The sequence below is a fragment of the Pteronotus mesoamericanus genome, unplaced genomic scaffold (genome assembly GCF_021234165.1).
Source record: "Pteronotus mesoamericanus isolate MK-2021 breed Mesoamerican mustached bat unplaced genomic scaffold, CSHL_Meso_final contig_90, whole genome shotgun sequence".
Taxonomy (NCBI): Eukaryota; Metazoa; Chordata; class Mammalia; order Chiroptera; family Mormoopidae; genus Pteronotus; species Pteronotus mesoamericanus.
Genome location: NW_026555277.1, coordinates 8,001,869 through 8,022,055, shown reverse-complemented (window position 1 = coordinate 8,022,055; position 20,187 = coordinate 8,001,869). Strand labels below are relative to the sequence as shown.

At 59.3% G+C, this 20,187-nt stretch overlaps 1 protein-coding gene across 1 annotated transcript; it reads right to left on the bottom strand.

Moving 5' to 3' along the window:
• Positions 1–1,040: 1,040 nt before the first annotated feature.
• OBSL1 (obscurin like cytoskeletal adaptor 1) lies at positions 1,041–19,902 on the bottom strand. The gene is made up of 21 exons (XM_054585623.1): positions 19,789–19,902; positions 18,613–19,705; positions 16,503–16,772; positions 16,168–16,419; positions 15,714–16,016; positions 15,249–15,545; positions 13,877–14,149; positions 12,461–12,733; positions 11,615–11,887; positions 8,586–8,858; positions 7,542–7,817; positions 7,168–7,455; positions 6,699–6,974; positions 5,824–6,093; positions 5,386–5,658; positions 4,106–4,372; positions 3,061–3,173; positions 2,381–2,537; positions 2,055–2,216; positions 1,621–1,725; positions 1,041–1,318 (listed from the first exon to the last, which is right to left on the bottom strand). The coding sequence occupies exons 2-21, from the start codon at positions 19,622–19,624 to the stop codon at positions 1,041–1,043; spliced, it is 5,691 nt and encodes a 1,896-aa protein (XP_054441598.1). The 5' UTR covers positions 19,625–19,705; positions 19,789–19,902.
• Positions 19,903–20,187: the final 285 nt, after the last annotated feature.

Below are 20,187 nucleotides of genomic sequence, written 5' to 3'. Positions count from 1 at the left end.
TCATGCTTCTGTCTCCTTCCACCCCACCCTGTTTTACATCTTTTATAAATGTGCCAAACTGTGTGGCTTCTGCCAGGAGTGGTGGTCTTTGATGGCTGGCACATCCATGGGCCAAGTTAGAAGCACTGTAGTTCCTGGGTCCCTGTGTCACTCACTACACAGGGTCTCCCGGCCAGTTCGGCCCTCCTGTGTCACACAAGAGAGCCAGGGAAAGGGGCTGCACCACTTTTATTGTCTCCCAAGTCCTACAGTTCCCCTGCCTCCCCGCCCCTGCCCAGGATAAGGGCATGCGCCTTCCAAGCTGTCCGAGGGCGCCCGCCTGGCCTGGTTCGGTCCTTCTAGCTACCTGCAGAGGAATGACTCCGCGTGGGGCTGGGGAGGGAGCGGGCACGACCTTCCTCCCTGACAGCGCCTGGGCACCCACATAGGAAGAGTGGGGCCCTCAGCCACTGCCCCACCCTTTCTGGGCCTCTGTCAGGGCTGTGTGTGGGGCAGGAAAGTGGGGGCAGGTTAGGGGTTGAGCAAGGCATCTGAAGGGAATGCAGGAATTCAGGTGGAGGGTGGGACATCTCCTCTGTGGGAGCGGAAAGAAATGGGATGAGCTCAGGAGCCTTCTGCCCAGGCTGACAGTGAACTCACAGATGGGCAAAAGCCAGCAGGGAGCAAGAAGGGGGGGAGGGACAGGTAGGGGGCAGAAACCAGGAGCATTGGGAAGGATAGGAACTTGGGTACAAATGGGGTATTCAGGTGAGACAAACATGGTCCAGGGGCAGGAGGGAGAGAGGAGAACACTGGACAGGAAGGGGTGTAGAAAGGTGGGGACAGCTGCTCTGAACCAAGAGGTTCCTGTTGGGAACACAGCTCTCTCCTCTTCTCCTCCTGGGTGACATTTCTGCAACACCGCCCCCCCCCCCCGCCCCTTCTACCTTCAACACATCCCAGAACCAACTTGCTATCCCAAGTCGTGAAAACCTGGGTAGGTGTGTCTCAGCCCATCAGCTCCTAGGTGACCACTTCTGCTTGGCCTGCCCCAGTCGGCTTCACTTACCCTCTACCAGCAGCCGCGTGTGGGCGCTGTCTTCGCCGGCCTGGCAGCAATAGGTGCCTTGGTCCTCAGGTCGTACGTCATGTATGACCAGGCTGTGGGTGGGGCCATGGCTCCGCAGCTCGTACTTGTCTCCAGGACACAGTTCGACCCCCTCCCGCGACCAGCACACGTGGCCCCCGGAGCGGGACACAGTCACCTCCAGCACCGCCCTGCGGCCCGCTAGAACCGTTTTCTCGCGAGGCGGGCGGCGGCACATCTGGAGAGGCAGTGCTGGGGGTGAAGGTCGAGGGCTTAAGTTAATGGGAACACGCAGGACCCCCGATCCCGCCTGGAGGAGAAACGCCTGTTCCCTCCCCCTGCGGCCTCCATCCTGGTCTCAGATTTCTATGCCACAGGCCCTTGACTCTGTACCCTCAATCCAAAGTCCCCTCCTCCCCAGGAAACGCACTGCCCTCTGTGACCTGCCCCAGGAGAGCCCCTCGAGGAAGGGGCTTTCCTAGGACAAGCCGCCAGCCCGCCAGCCCCAGGGAAGGTGACGCCCACTCCAAGCAGCCCTCGCCGCAGTTGCTTACCCTCCACCTCCAGCTCAGCTACGGACTGGGCGGGTCCCGCCTGGAAGCGGACCTCACCCGCATCCTCCGCGCGCAGCTCACTCAGCACTAGAATATGTTTCTTCCCTGAGGAGGAAGGGGGCGCTAGCGAGGCTGGAGCCGCCTCTGGGGCGGGTTCGGGGATGAGGGTGGGGCCGGAATAGGTCCCCTGGTCGATTCGGACGCGGGAGATACGCGCTGGGGGAGGCGAACGGAATTGGAATACCGAGGGCGAAGTGGAGCCGGCCAGGACCGAGGGCTCAGAACTGGAGGCAGCAGAGACAGCGAGACAGCCCTTTGGACCATGGGGCGGGGCCTACTCGAGCTGGGGGTGGGGCTTATTGTAGTGGGGCGGGGTCTGTGGGAGCAGGGGACCGGGCAGCAAGGGGCCCGAACGGGTGGAAAGTCGGCCAGACCTTCCTGTCGGATGCGGACGCGGCCTCCGGGCCTCAGTGGGCGGCCTCCGAGCTTCCAGCTCCCGTTGGTCTCAACCTCCGACACGGTGCACTCGAACGTGGCGCCGTCGCCTTCGCGGGCTCTCACCGACCGGAGCTCGGACAGCACCGAGACCACCCGCTCTGGGGCGGAGCCGGGGGCATGAGGCGGGACAGGCCGGAGCAGGAGGCATCAGCTCCCGTCCCGCCCCTCTCCCAAGAAGCACCCGAGTCAGTCCCTGGGAAAGGCCGATCTGCAGCCCCCAAGCCCACATGAGTGTCCAGCCCCAGCAGCACCCGGTACCCACCGCGCACGGTCAGGCGGACAGGGCCGGCGCGAGCGGTCCCCACCGTGCAGCTGTAGGTCCCGGCGTCCAAGGGGCCGCAGCGCCGCAGCTGGAGAAGGCGCCGCGTGCCGAGGGCCTGGAGCCTGAGCCGTGGGTTTGGGGTGAGCGGGCGCCCGTCCTAAGGGTGGGAGTGGCAGAGGGTCTGGGTGAACCGGCGGCCGCACACCTGGGAGGCGGTGGCGCCCTCTGTTGATGCCACGCGTTTTCAAGGCGCATTTGAGATTGTCTGTGCCCCCCAGGCTGGTGTGGGGCCGTTTTGCGCCCGAGAGCCGCGCTGGGAGCCTCACTGGGAAGGTGTCACCCCTTGGGGACGATAGATCTGAGAAGGGCTTCACAGGCGCGGGAAGCCCAGGGTCATGTACAAATCTCACTGGCCATGAGCGTGGATTCTGAAATTAGGCAAACCTGGATTCAAATAGGGGCTCTTTCGTCTTCCCCTGGGCAATACTTCACCCCACAGAGCCCCAGTCGCCTTGTAGATAACATGGACCTACCTCAAAGGGTTGGCGTAAAGTTTAAAGGATTGAATGTAAAGTAAGTCTGAGCACAGTGCTAGGCACATCAACTCAATATTACAGCTTGTTTGGGGCGTTATTACTGTTGTTGTTAGGATGCTGAGGTGGGCTGGGCTGGGTTCTGACCTTCTCCCAGGTAATGTCAGCCAAGGCCTGGGAAAGCTCACACTCGAATGTAGCTGTGTCGCCCTCAGTCACCTCTAGGTCCTGTGGCACCTGCACAATGGTCACTGGGGCCTCTGGGAGTGAGAAGAGGAAGACAGTGCCGAGGGGGCAGGGTGAGGGCAGGATGGGGACCTGGCTCACAGGGACAAGAACACACAGCGGCACAAGGGTCAGTGGTAGACACATTTAGGCAAGGTGATCAGTGTGGAGGCCACTAGTGAGTAGGGAATGTGCTGGGACAAATGGTCCATGGGGATGCTGGTCAGTGGAGGACTCAGGTTACAGGGGTCCATGGGCAGGAGCGGCCAGCTGGTGGCAACACTTTACAACGGCCAGTATGGGACATGCTGGTGCTAGAGGAGAGGTGGGGGGACCAGAGCAGAGAGTCACCCAGAGACAGGCATGGTCAGTGGGGGCCACATTTAGCTGGAATGAGCAGGAGACACTGGACGATGGGGGACACGATGGATTCAGAGTAGCAAGAGGAGGCCTGAGAGCAGGTGTGGTCAGTGGGGACCACACTGGCCTGGAAGCGACAATAGGGGGCACTGACGCAGAGTTGCTAGTGGACTCATCCTTAGGCACAGACAGTGGATCGCTGGGACTCGAGCGGTCAGAGGGCCATGCTCAGGCAGGCAGACAGGCACAGCAGGCAGCTGTGGTCAGTGGGGTCACACTCAGAGTGGTCAGCGGGGCCATGGTCAGGCAGGCAGGCAGCAGGGACCACACCGGCACAGGCATGCTCACAATGGCACAGTCAGTGGGTGGCAGGGACTGGAGGGTCAGTGGAGCCATGCTGGATCACACTGGCGAGAGGAGCCACACTCAGGTAGGGCAGTCACCGGGGCCGCTGAAGTCCCAAGGGTCAGGGAAGTCACACTCTGGCAGAGAGGTCAGTGGGAGGCACACTGGGATGGGCATGGTCAGTGGGGGCCACACAGGTAGTGGGGTCAGTGGAGTCACACCCAGGCGGTCAGCAGGCAGGCGGCGGGCCCGGAGGCCGCACCTCTCACAGTGAGTCTGGCTGCGCAGCGCACGGAGTCCGCAGTGAAGGAGATGCAGCCGGAGTCGGCCAGGCCCAGGCCACTGAGCACCAGGCGGTGTGTGTGGCCCTCTGTGTGAATGTGGCACTGGGGCCCCGGGTGCAGCCGGACTCCACCCCGGGCCCATTCCCCTGTCACACCCTCCTGGGACAGCTCCAGCTGGAAGGCCGCACTGCCCCCCTCGATGATGGTCACATCGTCCAGAGGCATCAGCACCCTTAGCTGCCTCGCTGGTGGGGGGAGATGTGGGGAGAGAGAGGACGAGAGCTCCAGCTCTGGGCATGGATTTAGGGGGGCTCACACATCCCTCGGCTCTACCTGTGCCACCCTTGACACCCAACCTAGTAGGGACCTATCAAATAATGCTTAGAACCAGGGTGCAGCAGAAGGGAGCCCAGCCCACCAGACTCGGGGGGAGAGGGGAGCTTACTGGGATTAGGAGAGGGGACACACAAAGGAGGTAGGGTGTGGTTAGAAGGTTGAGGGTCTGAGCGAGGGGTCCTGTGACCCTCACCCAGAAGGAGCACAGAACTGGGAGTCAGATACACCCACTTTGGACCCCAGCTCTGCCACATGGTTTGTGTACTGTGAAACCCTTGACAAACTGCTTAACCTCTCTGAGCCTTAGTTTCTCCAATTATACAAGGCCAATAGCACTGAGATGCGGGTTTACTGTGATTAAATGAATGAAATAAATCAGAAGAGAATATGTATCACCAACAAGAACCATTTACCAAGCTCTGTGTGGACATTTTTCATATTATCATATTTAATGTTTCCAAAGACCCTTAAAGTAGGGATCAGCCACATTTTTAAGAAGACTTGGCTTTGGGAGGTTAAGTAATTTGCATGAGGCCACACAGTTAATAGAAGGCTCCAGCTTGGGGGATGGCGGTGCTGTTTGCCAGGCATCCCTGCTTCTGAAATGCACCCATGTATCCTGGGACATGGGACTAAAGGATAAACACAAGTCTTTCTAGAGGGTAATATTTATGTTTATAGCAATTCCAACTCGGACATTTGAAATGGAATGCAACAGCCACGTGGACTTCTGAGGGAAATAGAAACCATTAGGAGTTTTGCTTTGGGAAGGCCACTTCAGGTCACATTCCTGGAGGTCAGCCAGGGCCGACCTGCCTCAGCGGTGAGGGGCACTTTGGTGGGGGACTGAGGAGCCCTGGGCCAGCCACAAAAGGCTGTGCCATGGGGCAGACTGTGTGTTAGGAGAGGACAGGACACTCACGCCTTACGCTGAGCCTGGCCAGGGTACGATCGTGGTGGCTCTCGCAGCCGTAGGTGCCCTGGTCAGCCAGTACAACGCCGTGGATGAAGAGGCGGTAGATGTGGCCGTCCTGGGCCACAGACAGGCGGGAGTCGGGGGGCAGGGGCTCCCCACCTCGAACCCAGCGCACGGCCCCTGCTGTGCCCACGCGGCCCGTCTCCACTTCCAGGCACACGTCCTGGCCTTCCTCCACCCGCACGTCCTGCAGCCGCCGAAGGAACAGCAGCTCTGTTTCTGGGGAGGAAGGGGACGGGGCCATGGAGCTTGGAGGGGCCTGGAGGCCGGCCCCCTGCTCCATCTCATTGGTTTGTTCCTGGGCACAAGGGCAAGGCTGTTAGGGACTGGGCTGGGAGAATAGGTCCAGAGAGCAAGACTACTGAATCCCCATCAGGATCAAACCTCGAACATGCAGCCGGGCACTTGTGGCTGTGCCCCCTGCTTGGGCAGTCACGGTCCCCGCGTCCTTGAGCTGGCACCCGCGCACGGTCAGTGTACGGCTTGATCCGTTCTGGGCCATCTCCAGCCCGGGCCCTGGAGTGACAATGGCCCCATTGCGCAGCCAGGTGACATCGGCGTCTGGAGGGGAGACTTCACACCGGAATGTGGCATCGTCACCCTCGTGGACAGTGAGTGGCGTCAGCTCCGAGACCAGCTTCACCAGCGGCGGTTCTGGTGGGCGGGTGGTCAGGCAGTGAGGTGGGCTGGGTCTTTGCTCCTCCCTCCTCTTCACCCCCCACCAGAGGGTAGAGGCCTCACCGTCAGTTATTTAACAGGCCTTTCCTGAGGCCTACTGTGTGTCAGCCACAGGGGCGGCCCAAAGGACTAGATGCCAACTCCCTGCCGCTCTTGGCCAGCTCCTCTTAATCCTGGCCTGGGACCCCACCTGGCTCCCTGATAATAATAAATCATTTACTACGGACCCTATTTATCTCCTTTAACTGTCACAGTAGCCCTAAAAAACAAGCACCATCCTCCCCACTTCAGAGCTGGGACTTGGAGGAGGTAAGCAATTGCCAGGGTCACACAGCTACTGGGAAGCAGAATCCAGACCAGAAGCTGGGTCCTCGGCTTTTAACCACTGGGCTATGCTTCTTTCTATTCGAGGGTATCTGGGCAAGGGGGCGCTGAACCCCTATCCAAGCAACAGTTGTGCATGAATTGGTTGTAGCTAGAGGCAGCAAGTTGGGGTTGGGGGACGAAGGGGTCCCAGAATGGTTGGGGCATGCGGACTCTGGAGGCCCAGGGCCCAAAGCGTGTGAGGGGTGCACTGTTACCTTCCACACTGACGAGGAAGATACGGCTGTCCTGGGGTGCGTCGCAAAGGTACTCCCCGGCGTCTCCGCTCCGTGCCCCCTGCACCCGCAGCACCTGCCTTGCCCCGGCCTGCTCCAGCTGCACCCGCCCCTGGCTTGCCAGTCGCTCCCCGTCCTTGTACCAGCGCACAGCGCCCCCAGGCCCGGAGAGGTGTACCACCAGCTCTAGGTCCGTGCCTGGGGCGCTGCGGACCCTCGTCTGGGCCGCCTCGGGGGCCACCACCCTCACAGGGGGCTCTGTGGGGACAGAGCTGCGGGTCACTGGGAGGAAGTGGCTCAAGGGCTATGTGGAAGACAGTGGGAGGGTGGGAGGCAAGATGGGAGAAGCTTCTGAGAGGGGCAGGACAAGGTGTGAATAAGGCATGCTAGAGGAGTGGGGAACTCGGGCTTGGGGAGCAACTCTCAGGCTTCCTGCCCAGGCTGTACTCACCAGCTACCTGGACAGTGAAGCTGAGGCTGGGGGCTCCTGGGGCCTCCCCGGACTGACAGGTGTAGAGGCCTGCGTGAGCCGGCTCTGCAGCCCGGATGCAGAGGATGCGGCGGGGGCCCTCGGCGTGGAGCTCCAGGCCCTCACCCTCCTGCACCGGCCTCCCATTGTGGCTCCATAAAACAAGGGCACCAGCCCGGGACAGTTCACAGCTCAGCACCACTGGCTCTCCGGGTGCCACGCAGAGCGGGCCGGGGGTTGCCTCTGGGGCAAGGAACTGGACTGGGGGCTCTGGAGAGACGGAGAGGAGGGCGTCAGCTTGGGTGTGCCTCCACCGCCCCCACAAGGAGCACCCTGGGCTGGCAAGGAGCACCCACCAGTCAGGCTGACGTTGAAGGTGACAGCTTCGTCACGGGTCTCACACACATACTCCCCGGCATCCTCGGGCTGGGCGTGGGGCAGGATCAGGGTGCGAGCGGGCCCCTCAGCCCCCAGCTGCAGGGCGTCTGATGCTTCCACCTCCAGCCCGTCCTTGTACCAGCGCACCTGGGACCCAGCAGGGGCCACCTCGCAGCGCAGCTCCACGCGCCCTGGAGCCCCAAACTGCAGGTCCAGGGAGCGGGCTGCTGGGCGCACGATCCTCTCTGGCGGAGCTAGTGGGTGGACCGAGAGAGGCGCATGCGGGCTCAGCCTCACCTGCAAGCTTCTCAGCCCTCTCCCGTGACAGTGCAGCTCCTGGGAAAGGTACCAGCTACAATCTATAGGTACCTACTGTGCGCAGGTGCTGTGTGAGCACACTGCAGCTCCTTCCTCCACTGCTCCTGACACCCTAGATGGGTACTGCCGCTGGCTTCACTTTACAGATGAGGACCTGAGGCCTCTTTGGAGGGAACTGGCCCGTCCAAGGTCACGTGGACAGAAAGAAGTAGCCCAGATCTGTCTGACTCCAATGTACACTCCTCCTACCCCTCCCCCACTTTCTATCCCCTTTCCCTACTTTGCCTCTGATGCATTTATACCACCTGAAAAACCATCTATTTTATTTCGTTGTAGCCTGTCCACCCTCATTAGAATGCATGCTCCATGAAGACAGGAGGTTTTCTCTTCCTGGTTCATTACCGTACCCATCGGCATCTAGAACGGTGCTGAGCACATAGTAGTTGCTCAGTAAATACTGGCTGACTAAATGAATGCTGGACTCTCTTCACCAGGCCCCCTGGTCACTGTCCTGACCTGATCTGGGCCACCCGGGGCTCTCTGATGGCTGAGAATAAGGAGGCTGGAGGGGACCGGAGGCTGGAGAAGGGGAAGGCCGTGTGGGCGGGAGGGGAGCCCCTCAGTGCAGAAAGTGGGAGGTCTGGGTGTCTGTCCCTCGACCGCCTGCTTTTCTAGCTCTCCAGGGTGCCCCAGAGACCGCCCACCTGTGACAGTGACAGTGAAGAAGGCCGAGTCATCTCCAGCGTCGCACACGAACTCGCCCCCGTCCTCGGGCTGGGCAGCTGGCAGCACCAAGCGGCGGCAGGGCCCGTCACTCTCCAGCACCAGGGACTCGCTCTCCTCCACCTCGAGCCCATCCTTGTACCAGCGCACCGGGGCATCCTCCCGCGACAGCTCACACATCAGCACCACGCACTCCAAGCTCACGGCGACCAAGGTCACCTCATCCCGGGGGTATAGGATGCGTACCGGGGGCTCTGCAGAGTGGGGGCAACCACAGGCTGTTACAAACTCCCCGCCAGCCTCCCTGGAGCCATCTGGCAGCATGAAGTCCCTGTCACACACAATAGTAAGAGTAATGAGGATAATAACAAGGAATCATAGGCCTTCAAACTGTTCTCCGAAGCCCCTGGAGCCAGAGGTGTGACAGAACCCAGCGTGCTTCAGAGAGGTGCATTTACCATGTCACGCCCCCGCCCCCCTCGCCTCCGCTGGGGCGCCCCATGTAATCAATCACGTTAACATGCGTAACATATAGATGTGCTCACTCTAAGCAGAGTAATTAAGGAGTGTGAATAGCTTCACGGTGTTTAAGCTCGGGTTTTACTAAAACGATGCTGAATATCTAACTTACGAAAAGCCTTCTGATTTTGAGAGATTTTTCGATTTTGGAATTGTGGACAAGGGATCATGGATCTGTAACTGCAAATACTTATATACTACTTTCTAAGGTTCCAGGGACAGCCCTAAGCACTTTACACATTTAACCCTCACAAGCAGTCCTAGTGGGTAGGCATTGTTTTATCCCCGTTCTCCAAATAAGACATGCACCGTGGTTAAGCAACTTCCTTAAGGTCAGAGCTGGCTACGCCTACTCTAGGGCAGGAAGAAGAACTACCCCCTGTTAAAGGGAGGCTCAGACTCTGCAAGCAGTGGTAGGGATTCTAAGCCAAGGCCCGCAGGAACGCTAATGATTTTTGCATCTGTGTACGAGTTACCAACACCTGTCTGAGAGTTCCCCAGGGATACTAAATGTCGATTCTGGGAGTTCATTTCCAGCTGCTCAAAGGTGGTTACTCCTCCATAGAGAGAAACCTGTCAACATTGGCGGTGACAGAGCACTGAGCCAGGGCTTGCCCTCCTTCCCTTGAACCCTGGGGGTCTCCCAGAATCTTGTCCCGGGGACGTTTTGATGCTCCTTTAGCATCCGGCCCCCTTGTGGCTGGGCTGGGGAACTGCTAGCTTCCTGGTCTCAAGTTTTTGCAGGGTCACCAACATGGGCAGAGGTGCCCTCTAGCACACTCAGCCTTCTGCCTCTGCAAACCACCTTCCTACCTGAGCTTGTTCTGAGTCTAGAGGATGCAGGCTGATTTTCTGGGACCAGCAAGGTTGGTTGATTGCAGAGTGCAACTGCCTGAGGGGTGGTGGGGCGGGGGAGGGGAAGGGGCGGTGGGGTGAGGACCGGGAGGAGCCATGGGGCTGGGGTGGCTGCACAGCCATGGGACCTCGGCTTGGCATCAGAATCGATTCTCCCTGGTCCACAGCCGAGGTGGTGGTGTGTGGACTTCACTGTGAAGAACATGGTGTCTTGTGTGCAGGCCAAATGTGGGCAGGCACGTGTGGCTGAGGCCATTTATCTGGCCAGGCCGTGGTGCAGGACAGCTCGAAGGGACTCACTACAGGACAGATGCACAGAAAGGCCTCCTTAGCTTTGTGGCTGTTTGTGCCAAGCTGTACTATTTATGGGTCCTGGGAGCGGGAGGCACTAAGTAGCTCAGCCTAGGACGGGGCACTATTCCTAGGGCGGGACAAGAGAGGGGACAACAGGACTGGCAGCAGCAGGATGGTTGCTCCAGTGGCCCCAGCGGTGCCTACGCCTTACGACCCCCAACACCTCCACATGCAACTGGCTGCAGCCGCAAAGCTCCTGGCACTGAGACATCATCACTTCCAAAGCCGCCCTGTGCTCTTCCCACTTTGGCCATTCTCCCCACACCTCCAGCCCAAGCGCTGCCGATTCCCACTTGGCTAACTGGGACCCTGCTCCAAGTATCCGTTTTGCAGGCACTTCCTACCCACCAACCTACCTGCCAACATGGTTAACAGCGTCCAGCCTTGGGCTCCCACCGCACCCTGTCGTGACACTTGACAACCCACACTCTAAGACCCTCTAGTGTCCGGCTTTCCTGCCAGCCTGCGAGCTCCTGGAGGGAGGCGGGCATGTCTGCCTGCCAGCTGTTGAGCACCTTCGGCTCAGCCCAGGGAAGCGTGGCGACTTTCTCCTTTGACTCTCTTGCTCTTACCTCTTGAGCCCCCTTGCCCTTATCCTTCACAGCACTTGTCATGAGGTGTCACTGTACATTTGTTTCCATGTTTATTGATTTAACACAGGGGTCGTAAACTCAAATGCCCACAGGGGCCAGATAGGTAAAGTCAGTGGCTGAAGTAATCTGGGGAGAAGCGGTGTAGGGGAGGACAGGAACGTGGGCCCCACATTACGGCGGCCGCTTCTACTCAGCACCAGCTGTTCGTCGCCATGGGGGGGAAGTGGGACCAGAGCTGCCAGGTCTCCGGCTTTTTCAAGAGGACACGTAACTCCGGGTTGTTATTTGAACTGCTCTGACTGTGGTAAGACTCTGCAGGCCGAACACAACACATCTGTGGGCTGCGTGGGGCCCTAGGGACTACCTGTCGCGACCGCTGCTTAACAGGTGCTGCCCCAGCTAGACTAGCAGCTCTCTGAGAACAGGGAATGGTTCTGCACTGCGCACCGGTTACCCACACCTGGCCCCACCTGGCCCCACGAGGGTGCTCCTTAAATGAGACTGTGGACCACAGCTATTCCTGGACTTGGGCAGGGGAGCCTGTTCGCCCAGGCAGGGAGCCCTGATACCTACATCCATAACCACCCTCCCACCCCCCGCAGTGTGCTAGTTAGGGGCTATGTGGTCAGCTCCTCCAAGGGCTCAGGACTGTTCTCTGGTGACCCCGGGCAGCTGGGGGAGGCCCACACCTGTGACAGTGACGGTGAAGGAAGCTGACTCATCATCGATTTCACACAGGTACTCGCCAGAGTCCTCCAGCTGGACGGCCGGCAGCACCAGGCGGCGGATGGTGTCTTCCTTCTGCAGGAGCAGCGCTGGGCTCTCCACCACCTCTTCCCCGTCCTTGGTCCAGCGCACCTCGGCCCAGGGCCGGCACAGCTCACAGGTCAGCACCACACGCTCCAGCCGCACGGCTGCCACGTACACCTTGCCACTGGGGTACACAATCCATGAGGCGACGCCTGGAGGACAGGGACGGCATGGCCGGGCATCAGGGGCTGCGGGATGGGCCCTGCCGCCCTGCCTGACCCATGCCTGTGCCCTACTCCAGGAAAGTACGCGCAGATGGAACAACTGGCCCCTCCCTCAGACAGCGCTCACAGCCACTCACAGCTGGAGACAAAACCACTCCCCAAGCACATCAAGGGAACGGCCACAGCCTCAGCCATAGGACATTCCGCACTCTGGTTTGGAACAGGGACGGTACGAAGGGTGGGCCTGGGGTGCCCAGATAGAGCTGGGTTTCCCGAAGTCCTCAGATCTTGCGATCCCTCTAGTGCCTGCCTGCCCTAAACCCTGCCCTGTGGTACAGCCGCCTTCCCTCAAGTCCCCCTTAGCAGGGATCTTCCGGGGAATCAAGGAAGCAGAACTTCCCTGTGACTCACGTGGCCATGACCAATGTACTTGTGACAATGCATTTCCTGCAGTAACTGAATATCAGGGTACAGACCATGGTAGGCGTGTGATCAGGAGGAGGAGGGAGGTCGGGGCAGGGAACACCTTCCCCTGTCCTTTGGGCCTGCCTGGACCCCCACCTGTGATGGTAACGGTGAAGTAGGCGCGCTCGTCTCCAGCGACGCACTGAAACTCGCCCCCATCTGAGGGCCGGGCGGCGGGCAGTACCAGGCGGCGGTGGGGTCCTTCATTCTCCAGCACCATGATGTCGCTGTCCTCCACCTCTTGCCCGTCCTTGTACCACTGCACAGGTGCATCCTCCCGGTCCACCTCACAGGTCAGCACGACACACTCAGAGGTTATGGCGTGCACAAACACGTGCTCCCGGGGGTCCAAGATGTGCACTGGGGGGTCTGAGGGGAGCAGAGATAGGGTCATACAGATAACCCCCAACACAGCAGATGTGAGGCCATCCTGGGGAACACCGGAAGGTCAAGGCCATGCTGTGCTGGGGACTCTGGGGTAATGATATGAGAGGCATGACAGATCATGAGACAGGAGAATGCTTCATGAGTCCACAGGAGATCAGAGTCACTGGGTGGGGACATGGAGGGAGGGAGGGACAGAGAACCTTTGTCTAGGCTGAGAGGAAGTCAGTATCACAGACTACCTCAGGGCCAGGCTTGCCACTGCTTTTACAAAGAAGCCTCTAGTGCACTGGTCCCAGGTGTGGCAGGAGCTAGGAATGACCTAGCGGTGCCACACTGGGACAGCTGCTCCCTGCAGGTAGTGAGTTCCCTGTCATTGGGTGCATTTGGGCAAGAGCTAGAAGACCTCCTGGCGATGGAGTTGAAACAGGATTTCCACTTAACCTGAAAAGATGAGCGAGAGGAGTGGTTCCCAAGCGGCCCTTCCAGAGCGGTTCTGCAGGCTCTGCTGTGCATTCTGGCTCTGGCAGTTGGGGGCCTGGGCGTATGCCACACTTATAACCAGCTTCCAGAGCTGTTCTGAAGCAGCCAGAACAGGGACTAACTTCTGAGAACCACTGGACGTTAACATTTCCCTTTGACTTTGCTGCCTGGGACACTGGGAGAGCAGTGTAAACCCAGCTGGGGTGTCTGCTAGCTGTGTGATAATGGGCAAATCGCATAACCTCTCTGAGCCTGTTTCTTCACCTGTGAACTGGTAATATACTGCCTGTCGTCCAGTTGTGAAGATTAAATGCAAGTATATACTTGAAGGATCTAGCACAGGAGTTGGCTAATAGATGTCCAGTAAGTGTTAGTTCCCACTCTTCTTCCCTTAGTTGAACTTAGTTCCCCACACCCTACCCCCAGCAGAGGGTACATCGTGGCCAAGTGTGTGGAAGGGTGTTGGCTCATGGCTCATGGGAGGATTAAGAAGCAAGTGCAGAGTGACCTGAAACACATCCCGTGGCCCACCAGGACTTGCTGGAAGGGACCCCACCCCCTTGGCAGGCAGACCAGGAGGCAGGATTCACATGGCCCCCAGAGCCAGCCTGAGCTGGAGGAACCCAGGCCCCCATGGTTCCCGACCTCGGACGGTGACGCTGAAGAAGGCCGAGGCCCCTTCTGTTCTGCACTCAAACTCGCCGCTGTCCCGGACTTCGGCGGCGGGCAGGATCAGACGGTGTTTATGTCCATCCACCTTCACCACCAGCGACTCGCTCTCCTCCACCTTCTGCCCATCCTTGTACCAGCTCGCCGGGAAGTCCACCCGGGAGAGCTCACACGTCAGCACCACCCGTTCCAAGGTCGTGAAAGTCAAAGACACCTTGTCCTGGGGGCTCAGGATGTGCACCGGGCTCTCTGTGTAAGGAAAACGTGGTCACACGCGGGCCCTCGCTGGACTCTCCCCGGGGCCTGTGCCCACTGTAGGGGTGTGGGACCAACGAGCCAGACAACTGCTGTTCATACGTTTGTTGGAGTTTCAAAAAAATAGGTTTGGGCTTATACACCAATCATTAAGAGCAGCGGTTTGAGTGTGCATAAGGATTCCTAGGGAGCCTGCTAAAGTGCAGATTCTTAGACACCCCGTCCTCAGTCACACAAGGGCCAGGGCACGTGCATGATGACCCAGCCCTCCAGGTGACTCTGAGGTTGGTGATCCCGGGCTGTGCTCTGGAAATGCTGCTCCGGCTGCCAGCTATTCCTTACTCTGCCCTCTTCCTGGGCCGCTGGCCGCTGACCACCTGAAGGCCCGGGGTGTGGTGCTGAGGAATCCCTATTGGCTTTACAATCTCCAGCACTGGCCAGCTGGCAAAGGCCAGCGCGTTCCCTGAACTTTCAGACCCAACCCCCACTATGTTCCTAAGGCACCTCAATCCCTCTCCTTCCCTGTCTCCGCAGACGGCAGGGTGTGGTTCTGGAGCCAGGCTGCCTGGGTTCGTAATCCAGCGCCACCACTCATTAGCTCTGTCCCTTTCTTTGGCCCAGTCACTTGACCTCTCTGTGCCTCAGTGTCCTTATCTGCAAGATGGGATGACAAAAGAACCTACCTCCTAAGGCTATTGAGAGCATTGTGTTAATACATGTAAAATGACTACTACTGTGCCTGGCACATAGGAAGTCACTATGACAGTGTTAGTGGTCACGTGACAGGCAGGAAGCCAAGGGCCTAGGAGCCAGGGCCTGTGTCTCCTGAGATGAAATATGCGACAGAATTCTGTAAACCCCAAAGCACTCCGGAGAATTTGGATACGAGGCTGATGAATTAGCAAGAAGTCCCCTTGTATGTGCGTGTGGTTACAAGCCTGCCTGCTGGACAGGGTCTTCCATCAGAGCCCACCACGGGTGCTTCGTACTCTCCTGGCTCAGATGGGAGAAGTGGGAATAGCATCTGCTTCATCTTGCCAACAGGACTGTGTCTCGGCCCTGTGTGCCCACCCTGGCGCCCAGCAGCACCAACCTTGGATGGTGAGGGCAGCCGAGTCCTGCACGCCCACGCAGCTGAAGCCGACGAGGGCCCCGCTGTCCTGGTGCCTGACGGCTCGCAGAATGAGTCGGTGCTGCAGGCCATTGTGCTCTACACGGTACTGCAGAGCCCCTGGCTCCACCTGGCCCTCCGGCTCAGTACTCTTGAGTTCCACTCCATTAAGGAACCAGGTGCCCTGGATGACGGTGGAGAGAATAAGGGAGAAGACGGCATCTTCCCCGTCGTATACCTGCACGTCCTTCAGACCTGCCACCAGGCGAGCTGTGGGCACTGAGACGGGGAAAGAGTGCAGCCATCAGGACGAGAGAGGTGACAGAGAGCAGAGCTTTGCAGGTGGAAGACATTTAAGAAGACAGGGACTGAGAGCTGCAGAAGGAAGGAGAGGGTGTGACTTGGAGTGGCGTTGCTGACAGGCCGGGTCTGGCAGGACCCACTCACCGAGGTGAGCCGACCCATGGAACACAACGTGGGGGCTGCGGCCGTGTTCGCTGACTGTGCAGATGCGGAAGCAGTAGTCACCGTCGGAGGGCACGCAGTCTCCGGACACCTCCACGGCCCCAGCTTTCTCAATGCTGAAGCACTGCACCCAGTCTTCTGAGCCCACCTTCTGTCGCTCCAGCCGGTAGATGAAGGGGGTCTCGGGAACTGGCTCGGGAGGCTTCCAGGTCAGCAAGACCATGTTCTTGCGGCTCTTGAACATCTCTGCCAACACCGGGGGTCCTGGGGGATTGTGCTTGATGCCTGAGACAAAGGCAGGGTTTGTGTTGGAGCCCCGCTCCAGCCTCCCTCCACCCTCCCATCTTAGGTCCACTTTGCCAGCCTGGACACTGGCATCTAGTCACCCTCTTGTCCAGCTCTTGAGGAGTCAGACCAAGGGCTTTCACGCCCTCACATTTGACTCTGAGAAGAGTGGTGGTACGGGAGTTGCCCAGGCTAAAGGTGACTTCGCCAGCATCTTCTCGAGTGACTCCCGGAAGGACCAGGGCATGCATGTGGCCGGAGCTGCTCTGGCAGGTGGTCGGTAAGTCCTCCCCATCACGGCTCCAGCGCCCCTCGACCCCAGCCTCTCGCGTCTCCACCAGCAGCACCGCGTTCTCGCCCTCTAGAACGTCAAGCTTCCGGGGCAGCCGCTTTAGGATAGGCCCTGAGATGCGGACAGAAGCCATTAGCCCAGGGTCAGGGCACCTGTCTGTCTCAGCCTCGGCCTCCTCCCGCTGGCCAGCCGACCTTTGACTGTCACATTGGCCACAGTGCGCACCCGGCCCCGCATCTCGCACAGGTAGACACCATCGTCATCCGCCTTCAGCCTGTGAATGATGAGGCGCCTGAGGGTGCCTTCCTCGATCTGTTCATATTTGCGACAGGGCAGCAGCCGTTGGTCCTCACGGAACCAGGCCGTGGGAATGCGGGAGTTGGGAACTTTGCACTCCAGGACGGCAATCCCGTGCTCCCGGCCCTCCACGTCTTGCAGGGGCCTCGAGAAGCGGAGGCGGGGCTCTGTGGAGAGGAGAGAGACCAGAGAAAGCTCTGGAAAGGGCCAGACCAGGAGGGGGACTCCTCCTGGCATCAATAGCCGAACCCCCAGATTAGCTCATGCCGTCTGCTTTTCTCCCGGAGCCAGAAGGCATTGTGGAATCACGGGAAAACCTCCAGAAGGGAAGTTAAGATGGTGTAACTTTTCATCCGTCCCTGACACTAGCCACATCACCTTGAGCAAGGCCATTTTAGTGATCCTGGGCTTCAGCTTTCTTACCTGAAAAGTAGGGGAAAGGGATGGAAGGGCTTGGACTACATCAGTGATTTTCAAACTGCTGTTTGGGGCCCCTCAGAAGCACTACACAAATTCTGCAAGGGCCTGAGTCGAATTCTCTTTTTTCTTTTTAGAAAAAATTTTATGTATTTACTTCTTAGGGGGGGGAGGGAGGGAGAGAAACATCAATGTGCGAGAGATGCATTGCCTGGCTGCCCCTCATGTGCCCCCAACTGGAGAACCGGCCTGCAACCCAGGCATGTGCCCTGACTGGGAATCAAACCTGTGACCTTTGGGTTCACAGGCCGGCGCTCAATCCAATGAGCCACACCAGCCAGGGCTGAATTTTCTTTTGAAAGTACTTTAAGCATTTTAGAAACTGCATTTTGCAAAAAGAAAGCGTGAGGCTGGAAACAAGCCGCTGGGGGCTCCTGGCTGCAGGGCAAGTGCTTATGTCACGCAGCTCTGGCACGCTCTGCGTTTTGTATTGACGGAGTTTAGTCCGCTGGTCACTGTGCCGCGGCATGCCCATGAGGTCACCACAGCAGCACAGGTGCCACATGCTTGAACATGTGCCAGGCTAGGCTCAGGAGATTTGCCACCTTTTTTTCTTCTGAAGGAAAAAGGTGGGCAACAACTAGCAAAGGTATAATCCCGCAAATTGTGACAAAGTCCTATTATGGAGAACTTTAACATCCAGTGTGAGTTTGGGGTGCTCCCCTCATTTTCTGTTTTATGAGTATTTACTAGACATTGGTGGTGACTTAACTTTGAAATATAAATTTCTTCTCATTCACCCTCCTCTTCTTGCAAACCTGGGGAGAGCAGTCTAATGAAAGAATGCTCAAACATCGCAGGGCGGTTTTTCTCCCAAGTTTACTCTTGGGGTGAACGAAGAATTCCCCAAGGTGAGGCTTGCAGCCAGGCCCCGAAATGAATGCAACCTCCACTGAAAATGTGTGTATTCAACAAAACAGCCCACTTGTTCTCACTGATTGGCTTTATAAGCACATGTTAGCAATCTGGACTTAAAAATTTACAGCCATAGCCCTGGCAGGGTAGCTCAGTTGGTTGGAACATGGTTTGAGTGCACCAAGGTCGCAGGTTCCATCCCCCGTTGGGGCACATACAAGAATCCACTAATGAATGCATAAGTGGAACAACAAATGGATGTTTCTCTCTCTCTCAAATCAATACTTTAAAAAAAATTTTTAAGAAGTTATAGCTATAAAATGATCCTTTTCTTTCTAATATGTTGGGGCCCTAAATGGAATTTCCATGGTGGGGGTGGGGAAGGAGTAAAAAATAATAGAGGTTGAAAAACCAGTGGACTACAAGAGTTCTAGACCCCTCTCAGTTTGTAAATCAAAGGGAGGTTTTTCCGCCATCTGCTTCAGAATCACCTGAAGAGTCTGCATGGAGACCTACTAAATCCGAATCCCTAGGGGGTCGAAGGCGGGCAGCAAACAGGATTTCACTACCCGGCTTCCCCTACCCGGCTTCCCCTACCCGCGCCGTCTTCAGGGCAGCGCAGGGCACGGAGGGGTGGCCGGAATTCGGAGGATCTGGGAGGGGGCGCCGCCATACCTTTGACGTGCAGCTGCACGGCGCTGAGCGTCTGGCCTGCCGAGTTGCGCGCGGCGCACACGTAGAGCCCGCGGTCCTTGGCCTGGCAGTAGAGCACTTTGAGCACGAAGCCTCCGTCGCGGTCGCGGTACATGAGGCGGCGGCGGTCGGGGAGCAGCGGGCGGCCCTCCCAGTGCCATTCGATCTCAGGCTCGGGCTTGCCCATCACATAGCAGCGGAACTTGGCGTGCTTGCCCTCGTTCACCCAGAAGGTCTTGGGTGCGCACTTGAGCGGCTCCACCCCCGGCTTGGAGGCCTCGTCGGGGTCCTCCGGCGGGCTCTCGGGGGGCTGGTGCACCTGGAGCAGCGCGCCGACCTGCGCGTGGCCGTGCGCGTTGCGCGCGTGGCATACGTAGACGCCCGAATCCGGCAGCCGTGCCGCCAGGATGCGCAGCGTCAGGCTCGCGCCCCGGGTGCCCTCCGCGTGGCCCGGCTCCAGCACGAAGTGACTGCTGTCCCACACTTCGTCCAGGGCCATCCCGTCCTTCTCCCAGTACAGCGTCGGCGCGGGGAGGCCCCCCACCTGGCACGTCAGCACCACCTCCGTCCCCCGAAGCACCCACTGCGACCGGGGTCCCGTCAGGAACATCGGGGCGCCCTCCCCGGTCCCGGGCGGCAGCAGCGAGGACTCAGAGGGCTGGGGCTCAGGCTCGGGGGCCGGCGGCTCCAGCACAGTGATCGCGGCCGCCGCGTAGGCCTCCCCGGCCGCGTTGCGGGCGCGACACACGTAGACCCCCGCGTCGGTGGGCAGCGCGCCAGTCAGCAGCAGGCTGTGCTCAGCACCGTCGGTGGGGAAGCTAAAGCGCTCCGAGGCCTCCAGCTGCTGCCCGCCCTTCTCCCATACGACAATGGGTGGCGGCTCCCCCAGGACCACGCACTTGAGCTCGGCCTCGGCGCCACTTACCACCCGCACGGGCCGCGGGAAGCGCAGAAAGCACGGGGGGCTCCCCTGATCGCCCGAGCCAGCCTTCATCGCGGCGGCCGCAGACGACCTGCAGTGCTCGAGGGAAGGGGGGGCGGTAGACGCGCGGAGGTCCAGAGCTGCGGCGGGAGCCTGGGGGGCGGGGTGCGTCTGAGGGTCCGGCGTGGGGATCGTGGAGCTCTCCCCGAGCCTCCCGCTCACCCTTGCCTCCTTACCCGCGGCCCGGACCTGCAGCTCTGAGGTGGCGGCGGTCCTGAGGGGCCGGGAGTCCAGAGCTCAGGGGGCAGTCCTTCCTGTTTGCCTTCACAGCAAGGGGCCCTGCAGCCTCCCCAGCCAGTGGCCTGGCTTCCTGCTCCAGAAACCCTCTCTTCCCAGCCCCCTCCCACAGCCCGGGCCTCTCCCCCTCCTCCCTCCCACCTCCAGCCGCCAGGTCCCCAACCACCCGCCAGGCTTGGGCCTGAGTGGCAGAGGCGCCTGCAGCTGCCAATCCCAAAAATATTCTCTGATGACACAGCTGGAGGATAAGAGCCCAGACTGGCTCCTTGAGGCTAAGTTTAGAGCAGGCGGGACCACCTGCCCCCCACACTAGCCCCAGCTCTAGTTCCAGCCTCATT